Source organism: Camelus dromedarius, chromosome 32 (genome assembly GCF_036321535.1).
Source record: "Camelus dromedarius isolate mCamDro1 chromosome 32, mCamDro1.pat, whole genome shotgun sequence".
Classification (NCBI taxonomy): Eukaryota; Metazoa; Chordata; class Mammalia; order Artiodactyla; family Camelidae; genus Camelus; species Camelus dromedarius.
Window position 1 is genome coordinate 6814033 of NC_087467.1, and position 24505 is coordinate 6838537.

General features: G+C 41.7%; 1 protein-coding gene and 1 long non-coding RNA gene across 3 annotated transcripts in view; one reads left to right on the top strand and one right to left on the bottom strand.

The window, feature by feature from the left end:
• The window catches only part of GALNT1 (polypeptide N-acetylgalactosaminyltransferase 1), a 46761-nt gene that overhangs the window by 15320 nt on the left and 6936 nt on the right, over positions 1-24505 (bottom strand). For both annotated transcript variants that reach the window (XM_010977428.3, XM_031438951.2), the window contains exons 3-6: positions 19681-19855; positions 9949-10115; positions 4332-4539; positions 355-525 (exon numbers count right to left, since the gene is read on the bottom strand). In XM_010977428.3, coding sequence (XP_010975730.1) covers positions 355-525; positions 4332-4539; positions 9949-10115; positions 19681-19855 — 721 coding nt within the window. The remainder of the gene's footprint in view (positions 1-354; positions 526-4331; positions 4540-9948; positions 10116-19680; positions 19856-24505) is intronic.
• On the top strand, positions 6054-9174 carry LOC135319798 (uncharacterized). The gene is made up of 3 exons (XR_010378655.1): positions 6054-6200; positions 8449-8712; positions 9114-9174. It is a non-coding gene; the product is annotated as an uncharacterized LOC135319798 (long non-coding RNA).

A 24505-nucleotide genomic window follows, 5' to 3' on the forward strand; every position in this document is an offset into this window, starting at 1 on the left:
ATTAAGGGACTGTTTAAGTTAAATATTTTTATCCTAAATAACTGAATTAAAGCATGAATCTGACTTACAGACTTGCAAAATGTTCATACAGGAACGAAAGAACATATGCGTATCACCATCTCACTGGCACTAGATTTACAGAAATGAAAGATTCTAATTTTATTAATTCATCAGAGGAAAAAAATCCCTCTCTGAAATGATGATGTGTGTGAAAGATGGCTCCTAACTACACGTACAGTGCACAAACGCTTCATGTCTCTCAAAATACACTTCTAATCCTGCTAATACAACTCCCAAAGCTTCACACCCCTCTGCCAACAACACGTTAGGGAAAATGTTTGACAAACTAATTACCTGACAGGAAGAGTCCGATCACCTTTCCTTCTGTCCATCTCTCTCTGGGGAACAGGATACCAGCGGAAATTGAGCTTCCAGTTGAACCCGCCATAGGTCATGTCAGAGCCGGCCATGTACTCAAAAGTATCGTCGCTGATCACGTCGATGATAGGACAGACCACTGTCCTCCTAAACTCATGAAAGCGAATTAAAAAAACCTTTTAAAACGTTCATTCTGAGGCCTGTCATAACAACTATATAACAATTGTATAGTGAGTGTTTTTAAAATAAAAATACAGTCTATGTTAATGTTAAGACAATGGTGAAAAAACCTCTCTGCTATATCCTGCCAAGGTAGCAACATAATTACTCATCATATTTATTTGCTGATAACCTTCCACACCTCTTCCATTCATACTCTGACATACTGGCCACGTGTAAAAATCCTTCGACTTTTTCTAGTTTTCAAAAATGACTATATATTTAATAATTTTAAGCTCACACTTTTCCTAAAAAATGGCTCTTGGACATGTATGTTCCTTAGAGATTTCCGCTGTTAAGATACTAAGTGATGATGTTTATATATATATATAATTTCACTTTTGCCTTAAGAAGAAACTTCCAGGAGTGAGATCAGCCAAGTCAAGAACCTTCCGTGGCACTACGCATCACCGATTCCCAAGTATCACATGTATGTGCAACGTCCTCACAGTGCTATCAGCTTCAGATACTGTTTTCTTGTAATTTTATTAAGCAGTTATCTCAGGATTTTAAAAATTTGTTATTATTATTAAAAAGAGTATTTTCCCTGAAGTTTGTATTTCTTCATACAAATTGCCTGATCATACACACTGAAAAAGTTTTCTCTTGGTATTTGTGATTTTCACACACTTGAAAAAATTCACACATAACCACAGCCCATTCTGAGGAAAGGTACCCTGCTCAGAGCCCCCGGGAGCCACATTTGAGAGTATGTGATATCCTCCCCATCCAATTGGTGTCTTATTTAAGAAACCTTTCTCTATTCCCTAATCATAAAGATATTCTCCCATATATTATCTTTAAAAAGAATTATATTTTTGCCTTTCATATTTGTCTTTAACCCTCATGGAACTGACTTTGGGTGTGACACGCAGTAAGTATCCAACTTCATTTATTCTTCTTAAGGATGACCAATTATTCCGGCATTATTTATCTAACAGTCCCTTCTTCTGCTGTAATTTTAAGTGCCTGCTCTGTCATAGGTCAAGTTTTCCCATAAACATGGGCGGCTCTGTTTTACTCGTCTGTTTGTGAATTCCTGCATCAGCACATCACTGCCACAATTGAAACGGCTTTGAAGTAAGTCTGACTCTAGGAGGGCAGCCCCACTGGACCTGGCTCCTTTTTTTCCAGGGGTATTTTAGCTATTCTTAAAAACATGCATTTCCATGTAAAGGTGAGAATCAGACAGTTTCTCCAAGAAAATTCTGTTGAGATTTCAATTAGAAATGCACTGAATTTTTAGATCAATGTGGGGAGAAATGACATTTTTCTATTGACTTTTCTATCCATGAACATTACCCTTCTCTCTCTGCTCAGATTACTTTCCAGTGAATTTCAACAGTTTTCTATTTCATGCATCATTTGTTAAACATATTCCTAATTACCGCCTATGATTTCCATTGCTATTATAAATGGTTTCATTTCTTTTCTTCTTTTCACGTATTTTCTACCTATTCCTAACTCTTATGGAGAAGGCAATTGACTTTTCTATGGTGATCTTACGTTTGTCAATATTGCTAAATTCTTACTGTTTTCTACTATGTTGTGTATAGATTACTTTTCTTCATAAAAAACACATCATTTGCAACTGAAAGCACTTGTATTTTCCTTTCCAATTCTTATACACCTTGTTTCTTGTATTACTGCAGAGTCGAAGGCTTCCAATAATACTGAGTTAACAGTAATAATTCAGGGCCTCCTTCTCTTGTGCCATATCGTTCAAAAATTACTTTCAACATTTCTCCATTAATACGATGTTTGCTAGGTAAGGTGTGTGGTTTTGGGGGGGGTTAACTATCTTTTTTTTTTTTTAGATTAGTAAATTTCCATTCTGTAATAGTTTACTAAGTATTTTTAATCATAAATTGATGTTCATTTTAATCATAAATGAACACTTTTTTCTGTATCTATTAAAGTGGTCAGAGTTTTAATGATAGGGTTTTAAGCAGTTTCAGAAACATGTTAATGGGGTATATTATGTGAACTGGTTTTATAATATTACACCAACTAGTAATGACATGTTGTTTATGTATTGATACAGAATATGACATGATATGATATATATATATATATATATATTGCTCCCGCTCCCAGTTGGACCCAGTTTGCTGGTGGTGTGAGGTTTCCGTATTAGCATTCATGAGTGGGTCTGTAATTTTCCATGCACCTCTTTTCTGACTGCATATCAAGGTTACACTAGTCTCATAAAAAGAGCGGAGTGGGCTCCCCCTTTCTCTACATTCTGCTTACAAATTCTCGACGGAAATCTGTTTGCCCTCTTCCACTCCGTACCAGTTTTCTCTGGCGTGGTAGGATTCATTTCTCATTCTCACTAACAGGGAGGTGCAGACACGGAGAGCCTCGCTTTATACAGGTGTTTGCTATCTGCCTTCCCACTGTAGGCAGGGCCCAGGCCTCGCCTCCACCCTCCCATCCGTTTTTCTTTCAAGGCAGAAGCCGTGCTCCCCGAGCTCAGCAGGAGCCCCACAAGTGAAAGCTGGCGTTAGTGTCTGTGCTGCTTACTTCTCTGCTCGTCATGCTGAGGTCTGCAAACTTTCTTACTTTGGTGCCAACTCAGTGATGCATTTAAAAATGTGTCTTCTATTTATCCAGCATTTAGCTTTCTCAGTTGGAAAAATTATTCAGGACACCTAATCTACCATTCAGCCCAACTGGAAGTTGTCATGGCTGTTATTTCAGCCAATTTCCCTTCGTATTTCTGTCATCACCTCACACTGCTTTCTCTCTGTGGGTCCAGGCTCCTGCTTCATAAAGGTTACAAGATGTCTTTAAGAAAGCAAATACTTCCGAAATCAGTCATCTGTTACACACAGAAAACAACGCACAGAGATACCCTATTCCTTCTGCAGGCAATGCGCTCCTTTCTAAAGATCTTCTCACTGCCCCGAAGCTGGCTTTTTCTGTTTATTCTTCTTTGAAAGGGGAGAGATGTAGGTCCAGCATTTGCTTACAAACAGAACAGATGCAGTGGCTTTAGGTCCCACTCTGCTCCACTTGACTAGTAAAAGTTTACGCTGCTGAAATCTAAACCTTAATGTTAAGTAGCCACAGCCTCTGGGTCACACTGCAATGAGCAGCAGAAATTCAACTAGCATGGGTCTAGCAGACTGAGGTCCGGCTCCCTCCTGATACCTAAGAGCTAAGCCAGGGCCTAGCAGCAGGTCATCCTTCGGAAGCCGTGCATCATGAGAGGCTGGCCCTGCTCCGCACGCTCCTCCTGTGTTACCTGAGATCACAGCGCTTCTCCTCACGCAGCCAAACACTTCCGCAGGCAGCGTGTGTCTCCCCGCCCCCTTCTGCTCCTTCGTGCTCCGGGCTGAGAGCTGCAGTCCCAGTAAGGATGCAGACAGAGAGGGGCTGCCCTGCCCGCCCCAGCGTTAGCTCGAGAGAGCAGGGACGAGGGTTTATCCTCCCTTCCCTGAGTTCACTGTCCTTGTGTTCTGCTCCCGTTTAATGAACAGAACGTACAGTGTGCGTCCTAACACCCCCTCTCCTAACCCACCCTCATTAACAAGACAGCCTACAAACGTTCCTTCTAGACTTCAGGACTTGGCCTTCTTCATGTTTAGTCTAGAGTGCTCCTCACAGGTATTTTTAAAAAGAACTTCAGGGGAAATTATCTTTGTATTTATTTAGAGATCAGAATTTTGCAACTTACCATGGGTTAGGACAAACGCAATGGAAACAATTTACAGACGCCAGAAAATTACCTGTCATGTTTGATCCTGGCTAGGAGAGGCTCCAGCCAGCCCACCGTGCACTCACAGTGCGCGTCCAGAAAGGTGATCACTTGGCCTTTAGACACGGCAGCTCCTTTTAATCTAGCTCGGATCAATCCAGAACGCTGCTCCATTCGAATTACATGAACTGGTACTTTTAATTTTTTCACATAACTCTCTAGAGGTCTTTTCAAAAAGTCTGAAAGATTAATAAAACAAAACCAATAAAAAATAACTTGAAAAAACTGGGACCTGGCATTATCCAGATGTAAAAGAATTTTGATTTGCAATATTCATTCCACACATATTTACTGAGCACTTTCCGTGAGGCTCCCTGACTCACAAACCCTTTTCACTCAGGAAGCCTTTGTACTTCCTAAGAGAATGTACCAGAACTGCCTCTACCTCATTACATGAGGAATCAGCAGAGAACCTTTGGGCTCAGGCTGAATCAAAGATAACACACTTCTCTAAGCGACTCTCTGTCAGGCACAGTTCTTTTTGCTAATCATGCTTAACGATCAGGAACAGAAAGAGCAGTCTGAGAGAATTAAATCCAGAACACAATAGAGAGAAGGAACAGAAGACACAATAGGTGTTAGAGTTTAGAAAATTGTGGGATTTCTTTAAAGGCAGAAACGAACTGTCTCACAGATGATCACAGACTTTGACTGCATAGCTCTTTTATCAAGTCAGAAGGGAGTGCTGGACTGCAGCCGTACGGCCAAACAGAGATCACTAGCAGACAGGTCAGTCTAGGTAAAAAGGGCTTTAAGAGGAAAGGATAGGTGAAGAGGAAAAGAGAAAGGGAGGATGAGTTCATCACGAAAGCCACTGTCCTGGAGGATTCCAACAGATGCTGTGCCCCTGAGCTGAGGATTTCCTGCCTCCAAAGTACATAACTGACTTCAAAAAGCAGAAAAGGTTCCATTTACTCAAAGAGAAGGAATTTTTCAGACCATGTTAGTTTGTGGTATTTATGCCACAGAAGCTATTGATGGTGGTACGGTCAGATGTCTTTCCAAACAGCTCCCATTCAACAGTGTAAAGACAATCTCTCTAGAGAAGGAAAAACTTGACATGGAACTAAGGGGACTCCTATGACCAGCTCTGTACCACAGGACCCGAATAATGGAGATCAGGGTCTGAGTATTAAACACTAAATGTGGGAATCCAAAGGGCTTCCTATATAGAGTGGAGAGGGAAAGACAAACAGCGTGAAATGGTTCTTGCTCACTTGAACTAGTAAGACCAGACTGGTTCAACAATGGAAGAATCAGGGCCATGAAAACCGTGAGAGAGAAAAAGGCCTGTGTCCCACCACACCAGAACCACAATTATTTCCATGTCTGCTAATGTACTACTTCCTGATATAGCTGGGCTAGAAAGGATATCTGAAAAATATGTGGAGAACTCCTACCTGACCACATAGATTTTATGAACCAAATCTTAGGGTCAGAAAGATATAACTCAATTCTGAGTAAAAAGGCGAGGGCCGTGCGGATCTCAGAGAACAGCAACATTTCACTATTTTGGGTCTGTTTAGCACAACGCCAAGTTCTTTACACTTTTTTTTCATTTAATCCTCATAACAACCCTAGGAGATTGTTATTACACACATTTTAGACGCGAAAATATAAGGCTCAGAATATTAAATGAACTGATCAGGATGACACAGCCTATTAACGGGGGCAGATCCAAGATCAAGCCCAGGTCTGACTTCAAAGCTCATCTTTTCATCCACAGCAAGAAACCTGAGAAGAGCTACTGCGAAGACGATCCAGGACTGCGGAATCCCCTGGCCTGACACAGACTTAAATTCCTTTGTGCCCAGAGTATGACAGACTCTCACGCGGTCAGGTATGAGAGGCCAGTCAATTTGGGCTGTGTCATAAACACTGTGTCTCCCAATAAATTTTCCCAAAATATCAGACAGTTTAAAGTGCTTCTTAAGAATCAGAATTCCTGAATCCTGTATCTTTGAAAATCAAAATACTCTGTCCTGTCTATAACTAAAATGAAAGATGCATGATTCTCTGGTCTGGTTGCTCAAGAAAGTTGCTAATCCACAAATTTTCTTGGCATCTTTCTTTGACAGCTTTGTGGCTTTCACGCAATAAATGTGAGAAACAGCTGTCTTCCCAGACACAGAAAACAAATTTACAGTTACCAAAGGGGAAAGGGTTGGGGTGGGGGGTGAGGCATAAAAGGAGTTTGGGATTAGCAGATACAAACTACTATATATAAAACCAATAAACAACAAGGTCCTACTGTTTAGCACAGGGGATTATATTCAGTAGCTTGTAATAACGTATAATGAAAAAGGATATGAAGAAGATACATCTGTAATAAATATGTATAACTGAATCACTATGCTATGTACCAGAAAATAACACAACACTGTAAGTCAACTACAGCTTCAATAAAAAAGAAAAAGGAAAAGAAAAACGAAACAGGAGTCTTCCTAACAGCTGATACAGAATTATGGACTCAGCACTGGGTGGGAGATTAGGATCTATTTATTCAAACCTCATTTTACAAAAATGAAGCCGTGGCGGGTTACGTGACTATGGGCAGAAGCTACTATGTCATCTAAAAATAAGGGGGAATCTTGTTTCTTAGACCATCTTTGCAGCTCTCAGTCTGTAAGCGGGTCCCTAGGCATCTCTCCATCACGAAGTGTGAGGCTGTCAGAGACTGAACGTCAGGGAAATTTCACTGCTCCCAGCCACATCTGAGAACTGTTAGCCAGAACTTTAAAGAGCAGTAGAAAGAGCAAGGAATTTGGAGTGTAACAAATCTGACTCCTAATCCCTCCTTAAATGAGAACCTCTGTTTCCTTCTGCATAAAATGAGAAAAATAATAGTCATCTCAGACTGAGAATACTGTATCAATTCTAAGTAGTAAGATAATCTTCTGAGATGATGATTATGTAACTTCTGACGTAAACTAGGGATTCATCCAGATTCCGTCTTCATTACAGACCCTGTAACAGTGAAGTCACAACAGACATGAAGTACACTGCAGCCGAGAGGTCAGGCCCGAGGTCCATGTTAAGCCTTATTTTGCTCCATCAATAAAACAGGGATAATTATAGCACCTACTTCATACTTAATAAATGGAGCTACTGACAACTCAGCAAGTTAACTGAAATCCAGCACCCGAGGCCATGAGCAGGCTGCCTGCTACACAACCTAGTTAGGAAGTTTGTGTAGACAAGGAATAAAAACAAGGATTAAGTGACTGGTACATTAATTTTTCATTCGTTCAGTGAATAAATTCTGGACTATCTACTATGTAATGGGCACTGTGGGCATTTAGGAGCTAATGGTGAGCAAACGGTCCTGGTGAAGTCTGCAGTGTCTGCTTGGAGGGGCGGGGTGAGGGGGGACAGTCATGAAACAAACAAGTGAACAGGTAAATCTCTGGGGAGAGCTGGGGAGGGTACAGAGCATTCTGAGATGTGTTCAGAGGCAATGCCCTGGTCTTGGGAAGTCAAGGAAGGCCCCTTTGAATATAACTTGATTCCGAGGAAACAGCTGAGCTGAACTGTGGGGATGGGGTAGGCAGGGAGTGGTTCTGGATGCGACTGGAGATGCGGGCAGAGGCTGGCCATGCCAGCCTCAGAGGAAAGGTTTTAATCAGAAGTGACATGATCAGATCAGCATGTTTAAACGCTCACTGTGCGTGCAGCGTGAGCAGATGGGAGGGGGCGAGAGTGTTTGTGGGGAGACAAGGTAGCCTTCCATCAGTCCAGGTGAGAAACAATGAATGGGGCCTTGGATGTGCCGCGTGACAGGAAAGAGCAGACTTAAGGAGCTTGCTCTGGTTCCTGGGCCCAAGAGTCCCCACCTAAACAGGAAAGTTACATTGGATGATTCTCAATCTGGATAGCAAGACTGCAGTTATAAACACAACGCAATGCCCGGTGGTTCCCAAGTATCAGCAGTGGTGACCCAGGTGCCTGAGGCTCTCCAGGCAGGAAAACAAGGGAGAGCCAGATCCCTGGTCAGGGCTCCGGAGGTACAGGCAGGGACCCTGCCCAGTGACTGAGAGCCCCCTGGGGAGTAGCGAGGCAGACACCTAACCACACACTTCCTCTTACAGCCGTCTGCAGGCTGGGGGACTCGGGAGGACCGGCACGAGGAAGGAGAAAGATAAACTGGGACGCGTGACTTTCTTCATCACTTCAGGCTGAGCACACACATGTCTTTCTGACCGGGCCACGTCCTACAAAAATGAACTATTTCACATAGCCTTCTCAGGCACTCAACCAAATGACGGAGAAAACAAAGGGGGAAGTGGAAAAACATTTCATCTGAAGCAAAGTATTTCTCCTTGAGGAATGTTTAATTGAACAAGTATCAACATGTAAGTAAACCACACACAAGCCACTTTTATCCACATGAGGTTTATAGTGCTGTTGTCAACAGTATTATTAAAATGTCGTATTCTTAATTTATAACAGCTCTTGTTCATTTTGACATTAATTACAATATATGTTATGCTATTATTAAATGTTTTGTGTCATTATAAACCATCTCCTTAATTAGATTAAGGAGGTACGCTACCAGGCGTTTGAGACGGTAGGGCTGTAACTTACTCATTTCTACCACTACAACCCGGCAAAGTTAAGATTCAAATTGTTATTAATGTGCAAATGACTCCCAATAATTAAGATATGAAATGATTAACTTTAATCATGGTTAAGTGTATATATTTAATGTGGACACAGGAAGGAGAAGGTATAATACTTGGCTAAACTTTCTTAGCAGATGCAATGAGAGATCAGATGAGAAAGTTGGAGACAATAACCAGAAGGTTGAAATGATGGGTCATGAAGTTTAAAGCTGCTTAAGGAAGGAAGAGCCATTTTCTGTAGTTCCCTCCAAATTTTTCTCATGTGAGTATAGTTATACTGGGGGAAACTCACAACACAAATGACCCTAAATAGCTGTGCTGTGGTTAAAAAAAAAAAAAAAGCCTGTGAAAAATTCTGAGATTCTTGGAAGAGTATCTGGGAAAGTCACTGCAGAGGATCATTATGAGGTCAGTCATGCTAGACTCCACTTTTTCAAAAGTTCCTTCTTCATCCTTTTATGCACCTAGCTACAGACCATTCCCGGACTTAGAAATGGAGAAAATGGGGAAACCTAAGAAGAACGTGGGGGCCCGCAGCTCACCCAGCCAAGGCTCCGCTGCGCTGTCAGACACTTTCCCCTGGACGTGGAACTAACACTGCTATTCACGGCTCTGAGTAGGAGCTAATCTTTCTCCACTGACTCAGGGCTGCAGCTTCCCACAGAGAAAATCCTGACAAAATTATGTGCTTCACCCCCCACTGTTCTGCATAAATTTTTATAGAATTATTTCTTTTTAAAACAAGATTAAGATGTGACATAAACTAAATGCTAATTAAAGTAATATTTTAAGTTTCACAAGGGTGTTAATTTTTTGCACATGTCAATGAGTCCAAATGTAAAATAACTTTTAGGATAAATTAGAAGTTTGTATAAAATTACTGGGTTAAAAATGATAGCAAGTAGCTTTTTAACCATTCACGACAAAAGGTGTAGCATATTTTTGGCATTAAAATCTAAGATTTACCTCTTTCACTGGCATCATCTACTAGAACAATCTCTTCTAGCATGTGTCTTGGTGAGCGGTTAATGACACTATGGACCGTTCGCAGAAGTGTGCTCCAAGCCTCATTGTGGAAAACAATCACCACACTTGTTGTAGGAAGGTTATCTGGATACACCTTTGTTTTACACCTAGAGACAAAGCAAATGCCTTTGTAAAACTGTTAAGAGAGCATAATCAAGCAACCCAGGCTGGAAGGGGCGACAGAACAATAAAGACAGTTTGCTCTGGCGGTGCAACCCTTGGTAACTTTTCATTTACTTAAGTTTTAGTTAATGTTGCATGTTTAATAAAATAGTACCTACTTAAAGATATACGTTTAGATTAAAATCATTTTAAGGATGTTAACTGTGTCCTTAGAATCAGGCACCTCTTTCTGATGAGTGTTTTCTGTTGATTCATTTAATGGAGAATGTACTAAGGCTCTATCATCAATCCCCAACTGAACATGTCTCCAGAGTCCAATGAGACAAAAAAATCAGTCTTAACGCTTTAATCATCTAAGCAAAGGATTATTTTCTACCAAGGAAGTGAACCAACATTTACTGAGTATCTATCATGTACTAGGCACTTAAGCTCCCTAAAAATTCGGAGGTACTTGGAGCCACGTTTCACAGATGAGAAGCTGAGGACAGACCCAGGGAGGGAGTGCCAGGGCCTGACTAACACCACCAGTCTTGGTGCTGCCTCCACCACACTGAGAGTTCAATGTGCATCTTGTTCAGTACAGACTATGTCTATAAACTCAATCACCAAATACACCAGAAATACCTGCACACAAAATCAACATACTGATTCTACAGTCTCTTCTTTCAATCTTGTTGGCTAGGTGAAACCATTAGAAACGGACCACCAGAGAGCACTGACAGCAGTAAGCAGACATTCAGGCATGTGTTTTAGGACTTAAAACTCTCCTGAAGAGGGCATATGTTACTCTCTCAGGGATCCCCAAAGAACAGTTCCTCCAGACTCTCTTTCTACTATTTTTTCTTGCTCCTGTAAATCCCTCAGACCTTGTGTTCTCTCCAATCTCGTCTGTTATTACCTGTCAATGGGAATAGGGAAAGGAGAGAAGGGGGAAGAAATGAGAAAGATACCAACAAGAGCCCGCTTCTGAAACTGCCACAATGTCCCTGCTTACTAAGCATGCCATCCCAGGGCTGCCGGTTGGCAGGTGGAAGAAAAGGAAAACAGAACTGAAAAAAGATGACAAGGTAAATCAAATAAAGGGGTTGAGAAAAGGAGAAATGGAAGGACAGGTCACTACAGGGGCCCCGTCAGCCCCTGCCCCTCCGCTCTCCCAGGAGAAGAGGAGAAACAAGCAGCTTCCGCTCTCCTTCTTCATTAAATCCCATCTCAGCACCTCCCACCCTCTTCCCCATCCCCAGGGCTCCCTTTCGCGGTGTGGGCTCCCTGTCTTCTTACTGTAACCTCACTGTCTATCCACCGGAGCCTAAGCCTCACGTCCACGCCACAGTCCACTCCCCACTCACCCTACATTCATTCACTCCAAGATCCATGAGAAGGCCGCCACGCAGCCTGCCACCCTCTCTACAATCCCCTGCCTCCAAGGCGGGGGTGAGGAGGTGAGGTCCCAGCGACCAGCTGCCTAGGCCACGGGAAGGAAACCTGTGGGAAGGTTCTTAGCATGCCAAACAATACTATCTGAAAATAGTATTAAATAATTAATACAGTAACTAACACTATTTTCAGATAGTATTGATATAATAGTACTATATCAAATAGTATTATTTTGACAGTATTTATCAAAACTGTTCTAAATGGTGGCTAGATTCTGTCTGTCTGTCTGTCTATCTAATCTATCTATCTACCTCATTAGTACTCTGCTTCAGGTAGCTCCCAGGTGAGCAAGTCAAGACACTCATGTTTCCAAGGGAAGGCACACGCTGAGTGCCTGACTCACAGACGACTGGAGCAGGACTCTCAAGTCAGGAATGGCCTGTGTTTGGGTAAAAGGGGCTCAGAAAAAAAGTTTCTAATATTATTTAACTGAATTGTATTAAGTCATACGTAATCCTTTTCCCCAAGTTAATCCTGCTTATCATTACAGGAGAATTGGGAGACAGAACTAACAGCCACGGTGAGAGTGAGACACAGAAGGTGATGAGTCCCTGTGCTGCACAGGAGGTCTTTGTAGTTCATCTGTTTTAAATACAGTAAGGGGAACTATGTTCAATTTCTTGCAATACGCTATAATGGAAAAGAATCTGAAAATACATATATATGTGTGTGTAAATGTGTAACTTGAATCACCTTGCTATACACGTGAAACTAACACTGTAAACCAACTACCCTTCAGTAAAAAATAAAAATTTTTTTTAATTGAAAGAAAAAGGGAAGTTTTGGTTTTATAGTTGCTGGAAAAAAAAAAAGATTAGGTAATGCTAGGTGATGTGCCGCGTACTAACAGTACCGGCAGCCACGTGCATGGCTAGGAAGTGGACAGGAAGACGACAGGACTCTGAGATGCAGGCTCTGCAGAAGAGACGTGAGGAGTCAGATTTAGTACTAGGGTGATATGTTAAAGAATTAAATTGTGAAGTTGTATGTAAAGGAAGCAAGGCTATAGGAACACTAGAAATAAAGGAGACTAAAATGGAAATCATTCACAGCACCACGGAAGAATCAGAAAGCAAAGTGAATAGATGATCCAGAAGAATAGATGACAAAAAGGAAAATAATTTTCTAAATCTATTACATTTACTCATTCAGAGGACATACAAATTCATAAATATTCTCCCAATGCAAAATAGAAAACATTGAGAAAATATGGCAAAAATCATCACAACTGATCTCAAACAGGTAAACACATACAAACTCCTCTCTATCTGGGAAAGTCATACAGCACTTAAGAACAACCAGAGATCCCACTCTAGCTAAACTCTTCCCACAGAGGGAACAGCTATCCTTGTGGGGCTTGGGGTGAAGGATCCCCTGGGGGTGGAGGGGCACAAAGATGAGGATGAGCACAGGCAGTATTATGAAGCAGTTTGCTTCCACCCTGTCCCAACTGAGCCTTTCCTTCTCAGGGATAAAAATGAGCCAGGGCAAGGGTGTGCTACTTAAACAAACAAAAACTACAGACAGATCTGACAACAGGGTGTGGGTCAGGAAAAGAGGCGAAAAAAGTCTTAACTTTTTACCGAAATATATGTACAAACAAGCTGACAATCCTAAGCAGACAGTGGAGTTTCTACAGTGAATGCATCAAGTAGTAAGCAGCCAGGTGAAGAAACAAACCACTACCAACAACCCAGGCTGCCTTTGCGCCCCTTCCCGAGGTAGCCACTCCTCTGGACCTCTCACATGACACATGAGTTTTGCCTCTTTTTTTGAACTTTACTTAAAAAGAATAATGTAGAGCAGCAACTCTCAAAACTTTTTCACTCAAAACCCCTTTACATATTTAAAAATTGAGGACCCCAAAGTGCTTATGTTTATGGGTTATAGTTACATTATAAATTGAAATAGGAATTTTTAAAATACAAGAATCCACAAACACATACTACATTAGCTATCAGAGAAATGATTTATCACTTTTGTGCAGTATGCCCATTAAGAATGTACTGCCTCTTAGCTCCAAATATATCCTTCATTGCCTGCTCTGTGATAACGTAACTGGCTCCTACAAGCATTTGTGCTTTGCAGTTAGCAAGATGGATACATAAGCTCTGTCAGTGAAGGGTGTTGGGGAGACACTGCCGGAGAAGGAACATCCCTTCCTGGTTATCTAGTGTGTCTCCCCTCGTTTTCTTCCCCCTCCTATTGCATGACTGTCAGTGGAGCGTATGGTGGACACTCAGAGGCATGAGTTTCAGCTGTAATCCACAGGCAGATTCTTAATTACATCTCCCAGGTACAGATATTCCCTCCTACTCTGTAACTTGTCATTTTCCTAACAGCATTTTTAGCAGAGAGAAAATTTTTTAATTTGATGATTTTATTTTTCAGTTTTTTCTTTTATGGAATCATGCTTTTGTGTCATGTCTGAATACTCTCTGCCTAACGCCAGGCCCTGAATATCATCCCCAAGTTAAAAACTTTTAGGTTTTAGATTTAGATCTCTGATCCAATTTGACTTAATTTTCATATAATGCATGAAATTAAGGTTGAGAGTCATGTTTTTACCTATGGATTTTTAATTGTTCCAACATCATTTGTTGAAAAGATAATCTTTTCTCTATTGAATTGGCTTTTCAGCTTTGTCAAAAGTCAAATAACCATATTCGTGTGGGTCTATTTCTGAGCTTTCTATTCTGTTCCACTAATCTATACATCTATCTTTTTTGCCAAAACCACACTGTCTTGATCACTGCAGCTTTACGGAGAGTCTTTAAATCGGGTACTGTGTTTTCTCCAACTTTATTCATCTTTTTCAAAATTATTTTAGCGATTCTATTTCCTTTGCCTTTCCAAATAAAATTTTAAATCTCTCCCTGGGATTTTGAGTGGAATTTCACCAAACATCTATTGGAGAACTGACATCTTGTATGTTTTGTCTTCCAACAGAGCCAGAGAGCCGAGGCTTCAGTTTCCTCACTCTGCTGCATACTTCCTGCGACTGTGTCTGTGTTCTAGGCCAGGCTGTGGGAGACAGAAAACAATGGGAATTCTCCCCATTCTCTGGAGGCCAGAGTTCTTCCAGTCAAACAGATGATTCCCCTTCCCCAGAGCTTCACTGCTTGCCTGGGCACTGCTCCCATGGCTGTGCAGCCTTGGCAATATTGCCTAGGGGCTGGGATTGTGGGGAAGGTGAAAAGGTTAAATAGGGAGATAGATTGGGAGAGAAATGAGGGTTTTACTTCACTCTCTAACCCTTAAAAGTCCCCTTTGTTGTATCTCAGACCAGAGAGGACTTCTGTATGCATGGCACACTTCTGAGTTCTGAACTGGTGTAATTTTGAATACAAGTGGAGAGCAGACATCCTTTCCTTGTTTCTGATCTTAGGAAGAAAGATTCCAGCCTTGCACCATGAGGTGGGATAACACATTAGAAGCACAATCCATAAAAGAAACAACTAATAAATATGACTTCATCAAAATTAAATTTTTTGTGTGCCATTCTATGCCTAAAGGTACCATTAAGGAAATGTAAAGGACAAGCTGCAAACTGAGAAAATATCTGGAAATCATACATCTGATAAAATGATTTATATCCGGAATATATTAAAAAAAACTCTTACAACTCAGTAACAGGAAGACAAATAATCCAATTTAAAATGGGCAAGATACTTGAAGAACTATTTCATGAAAGATATAAGAATGGCCAATAAGCACATGAAAATATCCCCAATAATATCAGTCATTAGAGAAATGCAAATTAAAATCACGATGAGACACCACTTCATACCTAGCAGAATGGCTATAATTAAAAAGGCAAAAAGAAATACTGGTGAGGATGTGGAGAAACTAGAACCCGCATACACTGCTGGTGGGAATGTGGGTGGTGCAGCAGCGTCAGAAAATAATGTGGCAATTTCTTAAATAATTAAACAAAGAGTGACCATATGACCCAGCAATCAGGAATCCACCCAAGAAAAACAAAAACCTATCTAAGAAAAACAAAAAACATATATCCACACAAAGACTTGTGCATAAATGTTCTTAGCAACATTATTCGTAACAGCCAGAAAATGGGAACAATTCAAACGCTCAGCGAGTGACAGAAGATATAAATGTGTTACATTCACACAGATGAGTAACACTGGACAATAAAAAGGAACAAAGGATACATCTCAGAAACATCATCCTCAAAGAAACCAGATACAAAAGACCCACTTTTATACGATTCCATTACTAAAAATCACTGAACTATATACACTTTAAATGGGTGTATTTTCTGGTTCCAGGAAAGAATGAGTAAGTGTGGGTGGAACCCTAACTCCTGGACAGATATGTAAGGGGACACTGAACTGTAAATGGCAGCAGGCCAGCTGACGAAGGAGACCTGAAGGTGAAGTTCCATCCAATCAGCGGGGACTCTTCCATCCTTCCCGCTCTGGCATTGGCCAGCCTGCACTCAGCAGCCGCAAAACTACACGTGTGCACAATGAGACCCAAAAGAGGCGCTCTCTTTCTGGTCTGAGGAGCTAGTAAGGAGCGACCTAAAGAGAGAGCAGAGAGAATTCCACATCCCCACCTGCAGCCTTTCTTCCTTCTCCCTCCTCTCCTACCCCAGCAAGTTTGAGAAGCACTAGACTGGAGCAGTGAGTCCCTGGGAGGCGGGATATCTGCAGAGATTAGAATTACCTGAGGAACTTTATTTAGCTTTCATTTTGATCAAAGGACACGTACATAGCTTAAAAATTAACTAGCTGCCCGAAGCACGTTAAAAAGGCTGTTCCCTCACCTCTCTGCCATTTCTCCCTTCCCATAATGCAAACCATGTTCTTTTATCTGTTGTCTCTTGGCAATTACCTCCATAACTCTAAGTACTGTATCTGCAATTTGATTTGATTTTTTTCCTAGGCTGGCTTTTCTTCCACATCCCTTAAACCGCTGAGTCTGGAAGTGGGGGTAAATATCTCCCTTGGTCCTCACTGGTGATTCAAGACTATAGTTTCTCCTTCTTCCCTAAGAAGCCTCAGGTCCTTTAAAGAAGGTGCTATCAAAAGCTGCCAACCCATCCTTGTTACAATCATCTGCCACCTTCCCTACCAATTCCAGCACTAATCTTGTCATCATGTTCTCGGTCATCTTAAGTCTCCACACAGTCGATTTTCAATACGTGGCCTCTCAGAGCTCTGCTCTGCTCGCTTCTCCTCCTCCATATCTCATCCACTTACTTTCATGCTCTTCCTTCATTTCTATTATCTGATCACTCATGGGGTTATTTTCTGCCAAGAAAATACCCACTAGCATTTTTTAGTGTGGGTAATGAATTATCTCAGTTTTTGCTGATCTTAAAATTTTTTTATTTTTGAAGGATACTTTTGCTGTGTATAGAATTTAAGGCTGTAGTTCTCTCTTAAAAGATACCACTCCATTATCTGTTGGCTTCCTCTTTTTTTTTTTTCTCTTAAGAAGTTAGCTGTCAGACTTACAAGGGAATCTTTGAAGGGAATCTTTATTTTCCCTCTCTGATTTTTTCTTTTTTGACTCTTTTCTCTAGTTTTGATTTGCAATAGTTTTACTACGATGTGTCCAGGTCGTTATTATGCGGCAGGTATCCTGCTTGAGGCTCACCAGACCTACTGATTCTGTGCCTCGTTGCCTTTCATCAGTTTTGGAAAATTCTCAGCCATGATACTTTCAAATATTGCTGCCGCTCTATTCCCTTTCTCACTTCGTAACTGCAATTTGTCAATAATTTTAGACCTCTCATTACATCTCCTGTATCTCTTACTATCTGTTCTTCATGTCCCATCTTCCTAATTCTCCATGCCTCATTCTAGATATTTACTCCTGTTCCTTAATTCAGTTCACTAATTCTCTCTTCAGTTACGTCTAATCTGCTGCTAAACCCATCCACTGTTTTTTATTTTTATTACTATACTTCCTCAATTCTAGAATTTCCATCTGGTTATTTCATAATAGGTTCCAGTTCTCTGTTGAAATTCTCAATCTCATTTTTAATCTCCTTAAACACATTAATATTATATAAAATCACCTTAAAGTCTGTTTCTGATAACTCCATTACCTGGAGTCCTTTTTGGTCTGTTTTCATTTCTAATGCTTTGTTTTCTTTCATGCTGTCTTGTTTCCTCATATGTCTGCTCTTTTTTTTTTGTCAATTGCAAGCCAGACACTATATGCGAAATACCATAAAGAAAAAAAAATTGACGCCTGAGATCTTCCTTCGAAGCGGATTTGTTTGCTTCTAAGGGAGCTAGAGGCACTAGTAAACCCTAAGCACCTTAATTTAGCTTCATACATCGAGATAGTTTGAAGTTGGGCTTCAGTCCCCACAAAAGCTGATATGTCCACTTCAGTATGATCATTACTTCTAGAAGCCTAACACCAAAGCATGCAGGAAGGGACTCCGGGGCTCCAACACCACGATCACCCTTCCTCCTTACACGACAGGTTCTGTTTTCAGGCCCTACCTAGCACCAAAGGGCTGTCAGAAACACTATTTATTTCTCAGTATAGTCCTTCTGAATTCAGCAGATGCCTCTAAGTAAAAAGTTGCCTCTGAATTCTAGGCTCATTTCTCTGGGTTTCCATGTTCTCTCGTATTTTGGCTCTGTAATTCTTCACTGCCTTCTAAGCTCTGCCTTCTAACCTCTGGATGTTTTCAAGTTTTTAAATTCCCAAAAGCTCTTTTTAGTTCTCTCAGTGTATCTTTTGAAGAGCATTCCTATTCTTGTTTTATGGTTGCAATATGTTTTCTTACTTAATTGGGACTACTAATTGTTCTTTTTACGTTTTCTTCCTCTCGAATAGTCTCTGCTTCCTCCAAGTTGTTTACAGTTTTGCATTATACTCTCCACGTCTGGGGGTTTCCTGTGATGTCTATTCTTCTTGGTTACCTATGATTAAACATGGAAGACCAAAATGCTGAATATAAGCCCTGGATATAAATTGGAGAATCTCTGATGTTGGTGTCCATAGTTCTTTTTTTTTTTCCTCTAGGGCTAGTCCAATTCTGTTGAAAAAGATGCCCCAGTCTCTTGCCTAGGGGGTAAGGCTTGGCTGTGGTTATTAACGGGAGCCGGAGGAGGCAAGGTGGCTGCAAGGGGTCTCTGCAGCCAGAATGTGTATGTCCACTTGATCTACCATCCCCTGTACAGTTCCCTTGCTTTTAACTGGGGCTGTTGTCCTCTAGCCCAGATCCCTTGTATTACCGTCCTCACGTGGCACAACTGGGTCTCTTATATTGCTGGTAGGAGTGTAACTGGTACCAGTATCTTGGAAAAATGTTTGGCAGCACATGATAAAGTTATGTAAGTGTATACCTTATTCCTTTCCTCAATAAATACCGAACAGAAACGAGAGCTTAAGTCCTCCTAAAAACATGCACAGGAGTATCACCACCACAGCTTTATTCATAACAGAAAGTGGAAACAACCCAAATATCTCTCAGTGTGTAGATAAACTGTGGTATAGGCACACAACAAACCACCACACTGCAATGGGAAGGAATAAAGGCAATAATCTACACAGTAATACGGATCTCAAAGACACAAAAGAATATACATAGTACGGATCCATTTATAAAAAGTTCCGAGAAAAACAAAGCTCTTCTATATTTAGAGATCAAAACAAAGGCTGCCCCTGGGGGTGGGAGTACATAAGAGAACTTGCAAGGGTGACGGAAATGTTCTATAACTTGACTTGGATGACACTCAAGACAGATACATACATATACAAACATTCAGTGATCTGCACACTTACAATTGTATATGTCACTGCTTTAAGTTACACACAACTTACAAGAATCTTTAAAAAATAGTATTTAAATAAATGTTTTGGTAATAGCGAAGTTTAAAATCCCTACTAATCTGTCAAGGTAAACAATTATCTTCCAAAGCCTAAAATCCATAGTCCCAATGGTCACTAGAACTTGAGGTATTATTTTATCAGCATTTAATTATTTTTTAAGTGGGGTGTAAGTAGTAGCTTAGCGATATAACATTCAGTTTAAGAACAGTCAACACTACAGTGCAACCTACCAGACTCAGAATATACTTCTCATTCAAATGAGATACTGTCAGGACCACATGGGGTACTTACCCTTCTAACCTAACATCTGGTAAAGATCTGTTGAGTGCAATCATCTCACTTGCCATTAAGTTGAACTGATTGATTTTAAACATCTCTTTCATCTTTTCCTGATCCTCTTTAGGAATGACGACTGGTTTCCCCATTTCTCCAGGACCCTCATGAGGCTTTTGTACTGGCTCTAGGACTAAGAATAAAAGGAAATTTACATTAATTTTATAGCAATTGATTCATGTTTCTGTTTAGTAACATGAGTTTGAACTATGCCCTCAACCACCAGCGCGTTTCTGAGCCCATCCTCTCCCAGTCTGTAACGCTGCCAGCAGCTGCCCGACCCAAGACCTCCTCGCCTTGCACCACTCACCTGAATCACTGCACGGCCTCGGCACTCCCACCTCGAATACTGTTACCGCCTCAGCCTCCTTGAAACACAGCCTTCATCGTGTTATTCCCTTAGTCTCCTGGAGTCCGTTCTCTTTAATAGGGAATTTAACCTAACGCTCCAAGACCACCACCCGCTGGGCTCTCCACCTCCCAGTCCGACAGCACCCACCACTCTCCTCCATGTGCCTCATGGTTTCTTGCACCGGTGCCTTTGCTCACACTGGTCCCCTCCTCGGCATCTCCTTCCCACTCCCACCTCTGCAATACCAAACCCATACTTGTCCTCCAAGGCCCAACTGAAATGGCTTCTCTCCTGCAGCTCTTCCAAATCTCTCTAGTGACCATTTACCACTCCTGACTGCCACATCGTTTCATCTAGGGCTCTATGTCTCTAACCAATAGTTATCCCTTACTACAGTGACTGCTAAGGCTATCTTATGACACCCTCCCCCGACTGGATCATGATCTCTTTTTAGCTTAACTATGTGCTGAATTAATATGTGAGCAAAAGAGCAATGAATAGGTTTGGGGATTGGGATGTTCAGGGGTCAATGTAAAGCAGCAGAGGGCTGGAGGTGACAAGATCTTTTGTGCATGGCACAGAAAAGGTGGGTGGGAGACATCTAGCGGCCCTGATTATAAATATCCTGTTATCTGTGTCCTATTTTAGTATAAGATGATTCTTTAAAGAAAAGTTAAAATGGAAACATTTTCATACTGCTCAGTTTTAAATAAGAGTATTAAATTATACAGAACACCATCTATAACACACTTTTGCTTGGGGAAGGGGGAAGTATAGATCCTGAATCTGATCAAGCCTCTGAACCTACCTACCAACTCACAGGAAATAAAGGGGACAGAAGGATATGATTAAAAAACAAAAAATTAAAGGAATATAAACCTTGACTGTGGGAAACTGGAGAAGAAAATCAGCCTAATTTCTTCTTCTTCAACAACAACCACCAACACGGGGGGAGGACAGAGAGAAAAAGGTATCCATGCCACAAGTCTAGCTTTGAGTTGACAGCTGTTGAAGCCAGACAATGGGTATATGGGAGATCAATTCTCTATTTTCCCTATTTTTGTTTGTTTAAAATTTTCTGTGGGGGTTGGGGGAGCATGAAAGAGCGCTCAGTGAATGATCACTGTAAGGACCAGTAAGTATAAACTTGATTGCTTACAGCCTAAGAGACTGCATGGCCAGAAAGTTAAGATCTTGCCCCGTCATTGTGAAGTAAAACTCTGGCCTTGAGATCAGTGTGAACATAAAGGATCCGTTCCTACCTGAAACAGGATCTGCAAAATATACCGACTCTTTTATACAACATCCAAATCCATAAAGTGAATGAATGAGTTAATTCTAAAAAGCAGAAGAGTTGCAAAAAATATTCCCAAGACATAACCCACACTAACCTGGTTTGTTCAAGGGAGGCCCAATCTAATTCTCTAGCAACAGAAGAATTTTGCTATTCTCAGGCAGTCTGGGGTATAAAATACAAGTATAAAACTGTAAGAAAGAACTGCTCAGGAAAATAAAACAAAACAAAACAACCCTCTGTAATCACCAAGACTAGCCTGTTGTTATTGGCAAGTAACAAACTAAATGTAAGAATCCCAGAAAACTAAATATATCAATGATAATCATATAAAAGGCCCTGAGCATTATCATACAGACAAGGAATTTACTCTGCTTAAAAATAAGGCACCTTTTTACACAAAATAGTATAAAGAACAGAATTTGGTAAATTTCACCAAATTGGCTCTGAAAAGCAGTTCAAAGAACGGTCAGAAATGAGATTCTTACAATACTGAAGCAACTGCCCTCAAGCGTCATATCGGCTCATTGCTTTTTTTTGCTTTTTTGTTTTGATTTGGTTTTTCAAATGCCATAAAAAATGAACACCCTGGAGACCTCGTGTTCTATCTAAAGAGACCTCCATTCTTCTAGGTCACTGAGCATACTTGCTAATTCCACTAAGAAGGTCCACGTCCTTGGTGGCATCACCTATCTACTCTCTTCCAACAACTTGCAGTAAAAGATCTCTTCGGTGGCACCACCACGATTCCTCACTAGCCTCATGCTGAGAACCTTGACAACTTCAAGGTTCTGATGCTACTTGGGACCTCTCAGCTCCCACTGCACTGAAACTTCACATCAGAGCAGATTCTTCAAACTGTCCTTGCTTAGCATCAACTCCTCCCCGTCCCTAAATCATTTCCCTACTCTTTCCTTTCAATCCCTTAATGGTACATGGAACACAGTTTGAAAACAGATGCGCTAGGGGCCCATCTGGAACTGCTGGCCTCTCAAACCCTCTCCCTGCAGCTATTAACTCACCTCCTGGCTGACTGCTCAGCCGATCCCTCGTCCTTCTGCTGCTGACCTCCTTCTCCGTGTGTCCCGCTCAACACCCTGTAACCCTCTGGGCCATCACAAAGCTTCTTCATCATCTTGTCTCCTCAACACGGGGGCCCCATCTACCAGACAACTCAGATCTGACTCTCTCCCCCAGAGCCCGCTGACCTCACGGCCTTTTCTGGGAGAACGTTCATTCTCCTGTTCTTAGGAGGCAGTGATCTACCTCATAGCTCCGTGCCGTCACTTCCAGACTAATTTCCCTCTACTCTGTACTTCTGTACTTTGTATAAAACCACTCCTCTTTGATGCTCATGCCACTAGTGGTTTTTGAAACCATACTAACCTTAGAATCCTCTTCAAGGATCATCCTTTTCTTACGGGTTTGATATCACACTCTCTCATCTGCTGAGAATTTGCTCTTTCAACCATCATTTCTTTCCCTTTTATTTTAAGTCTCTCCCTCAACACACATAAAGAATACACATATACACGGAAAACTAATTTTTGCTCCATTCCTTTAACTACTGTACTACCCACCTCTCTCTATGCCAAAGCTTCCTAAAAAGAGGCTGCACGCCAGTATATCATATCCAGTGGCACGTGCGAGGGTCACAAGGAAACCCATTAGGAAACATACCAGAAAAACTTCATCTCAGGTAAAATCTCTGAACGAACACCACTCCTGGATTCCCATGACCCCACTCCCTCTGGCCTCTCCTCCCACCTCTGACTTCCCAGAAGCCTTCTCTTCCTGTAGGGACCCTCCATGCCCCTCCCCAACGCTGGTCTGCCTCCTCCAACTCTCCACACAGCCTGGGGCCGTCTCATGCGCACACAGGCTCACACGGCCACCCACGAGCTCCACCTCAACCACTCTCCGCGGCAGAGCGTCTACACTGGCACCTGAAAGTGCTCCTCCTTCCACCTTCTCATCAAAGCTGCTCCGCCTCTGGGGGCCTCATCTCACATCAACTGATCCAAAGAGGGAGACCTGAGAGTCATCTTAGACTTTCCTCTTTCCCTTATTACCGACGTTCAATGTAAATCCCGCTATTTAAAGACTCCTCGTGTATTTTACTCCTCCACGTCCAGTATCGTTTTAGTGTAGACCCCAAGGACGCCTCCAAGCTTTCTCAGCAGCACTAAAACCAGTCTCTGCTGTCTTACTCTCTTTCAGTATATCAGCCACAAGACCACCAAACTTTCTTCTCAAAGTCCAGATGCCATCAGGTTACTTATTCCCTTGTTAGAAATCCCTCCACGGCATGCCACTGCCTACAGGAGGAGGCCCCAAACCCTTTGCAGGTCACAAACGGCCTTCTGTGATGGGGCCTCTGCCAGCCTCCCTGACTTTGTCTTGTGCTCCCCCTCACCTTCTCCCATCCATCAACTCTGCTCTCTCTCTTGTTCATCTTGCATGTACTTCTCTCCTTTGCATGGAAGGCACTCCCCTCACCCATCAAACCTACCAAACACCTGTTCACCCTGATACTCAACTTGAGCATCACTTGTTTGCTGCACCTTCTCAGGTGCCCTGAGGTGTTCCTTCCTCCTGCTCTTACGGGCATCTCTAGTATGCGATGTATCATATCACTATCTCCCTACTATTCTTTCTCTCCTATTGGAGGAGAAGGAGTTCCCCAAAGGGAGGAACTTTTTTGTGTTGTTGAATTGTGTGTCACTAGCAGACAGCACACTGCCCAGCGCATATCAGAGTTTAAAAAACATCCACCAAGTGGGTCTTTGATGCTGCAGAGGTCCCATTCTGTCTTACTTTCGTGCCCTTCCATTTAAGGTAGAATACCACGAGCTCCCACTATAAATGGCAATGAGTTAAGGTGGAGTGGGGGGAAAGTTAATCTGTTCTATTTAAGAAAAGAATACCCTACCTTCTTACTGATGCATGGCAATACCTGCCCTTTGATTTAAATGTAGACAGAGTTACAGCTTTAGCAGCAGGTAAGGAGGCGGGGTTTTGTCACCCAACAAACTTACTAACCAGCAGGACCATAAAGGAAACCAGGGAAGTCAACAAATTAATAGGCTGACTTCGAATAAAAATACCTTTTATTAAAAAATTACAGGGAAGGTGAA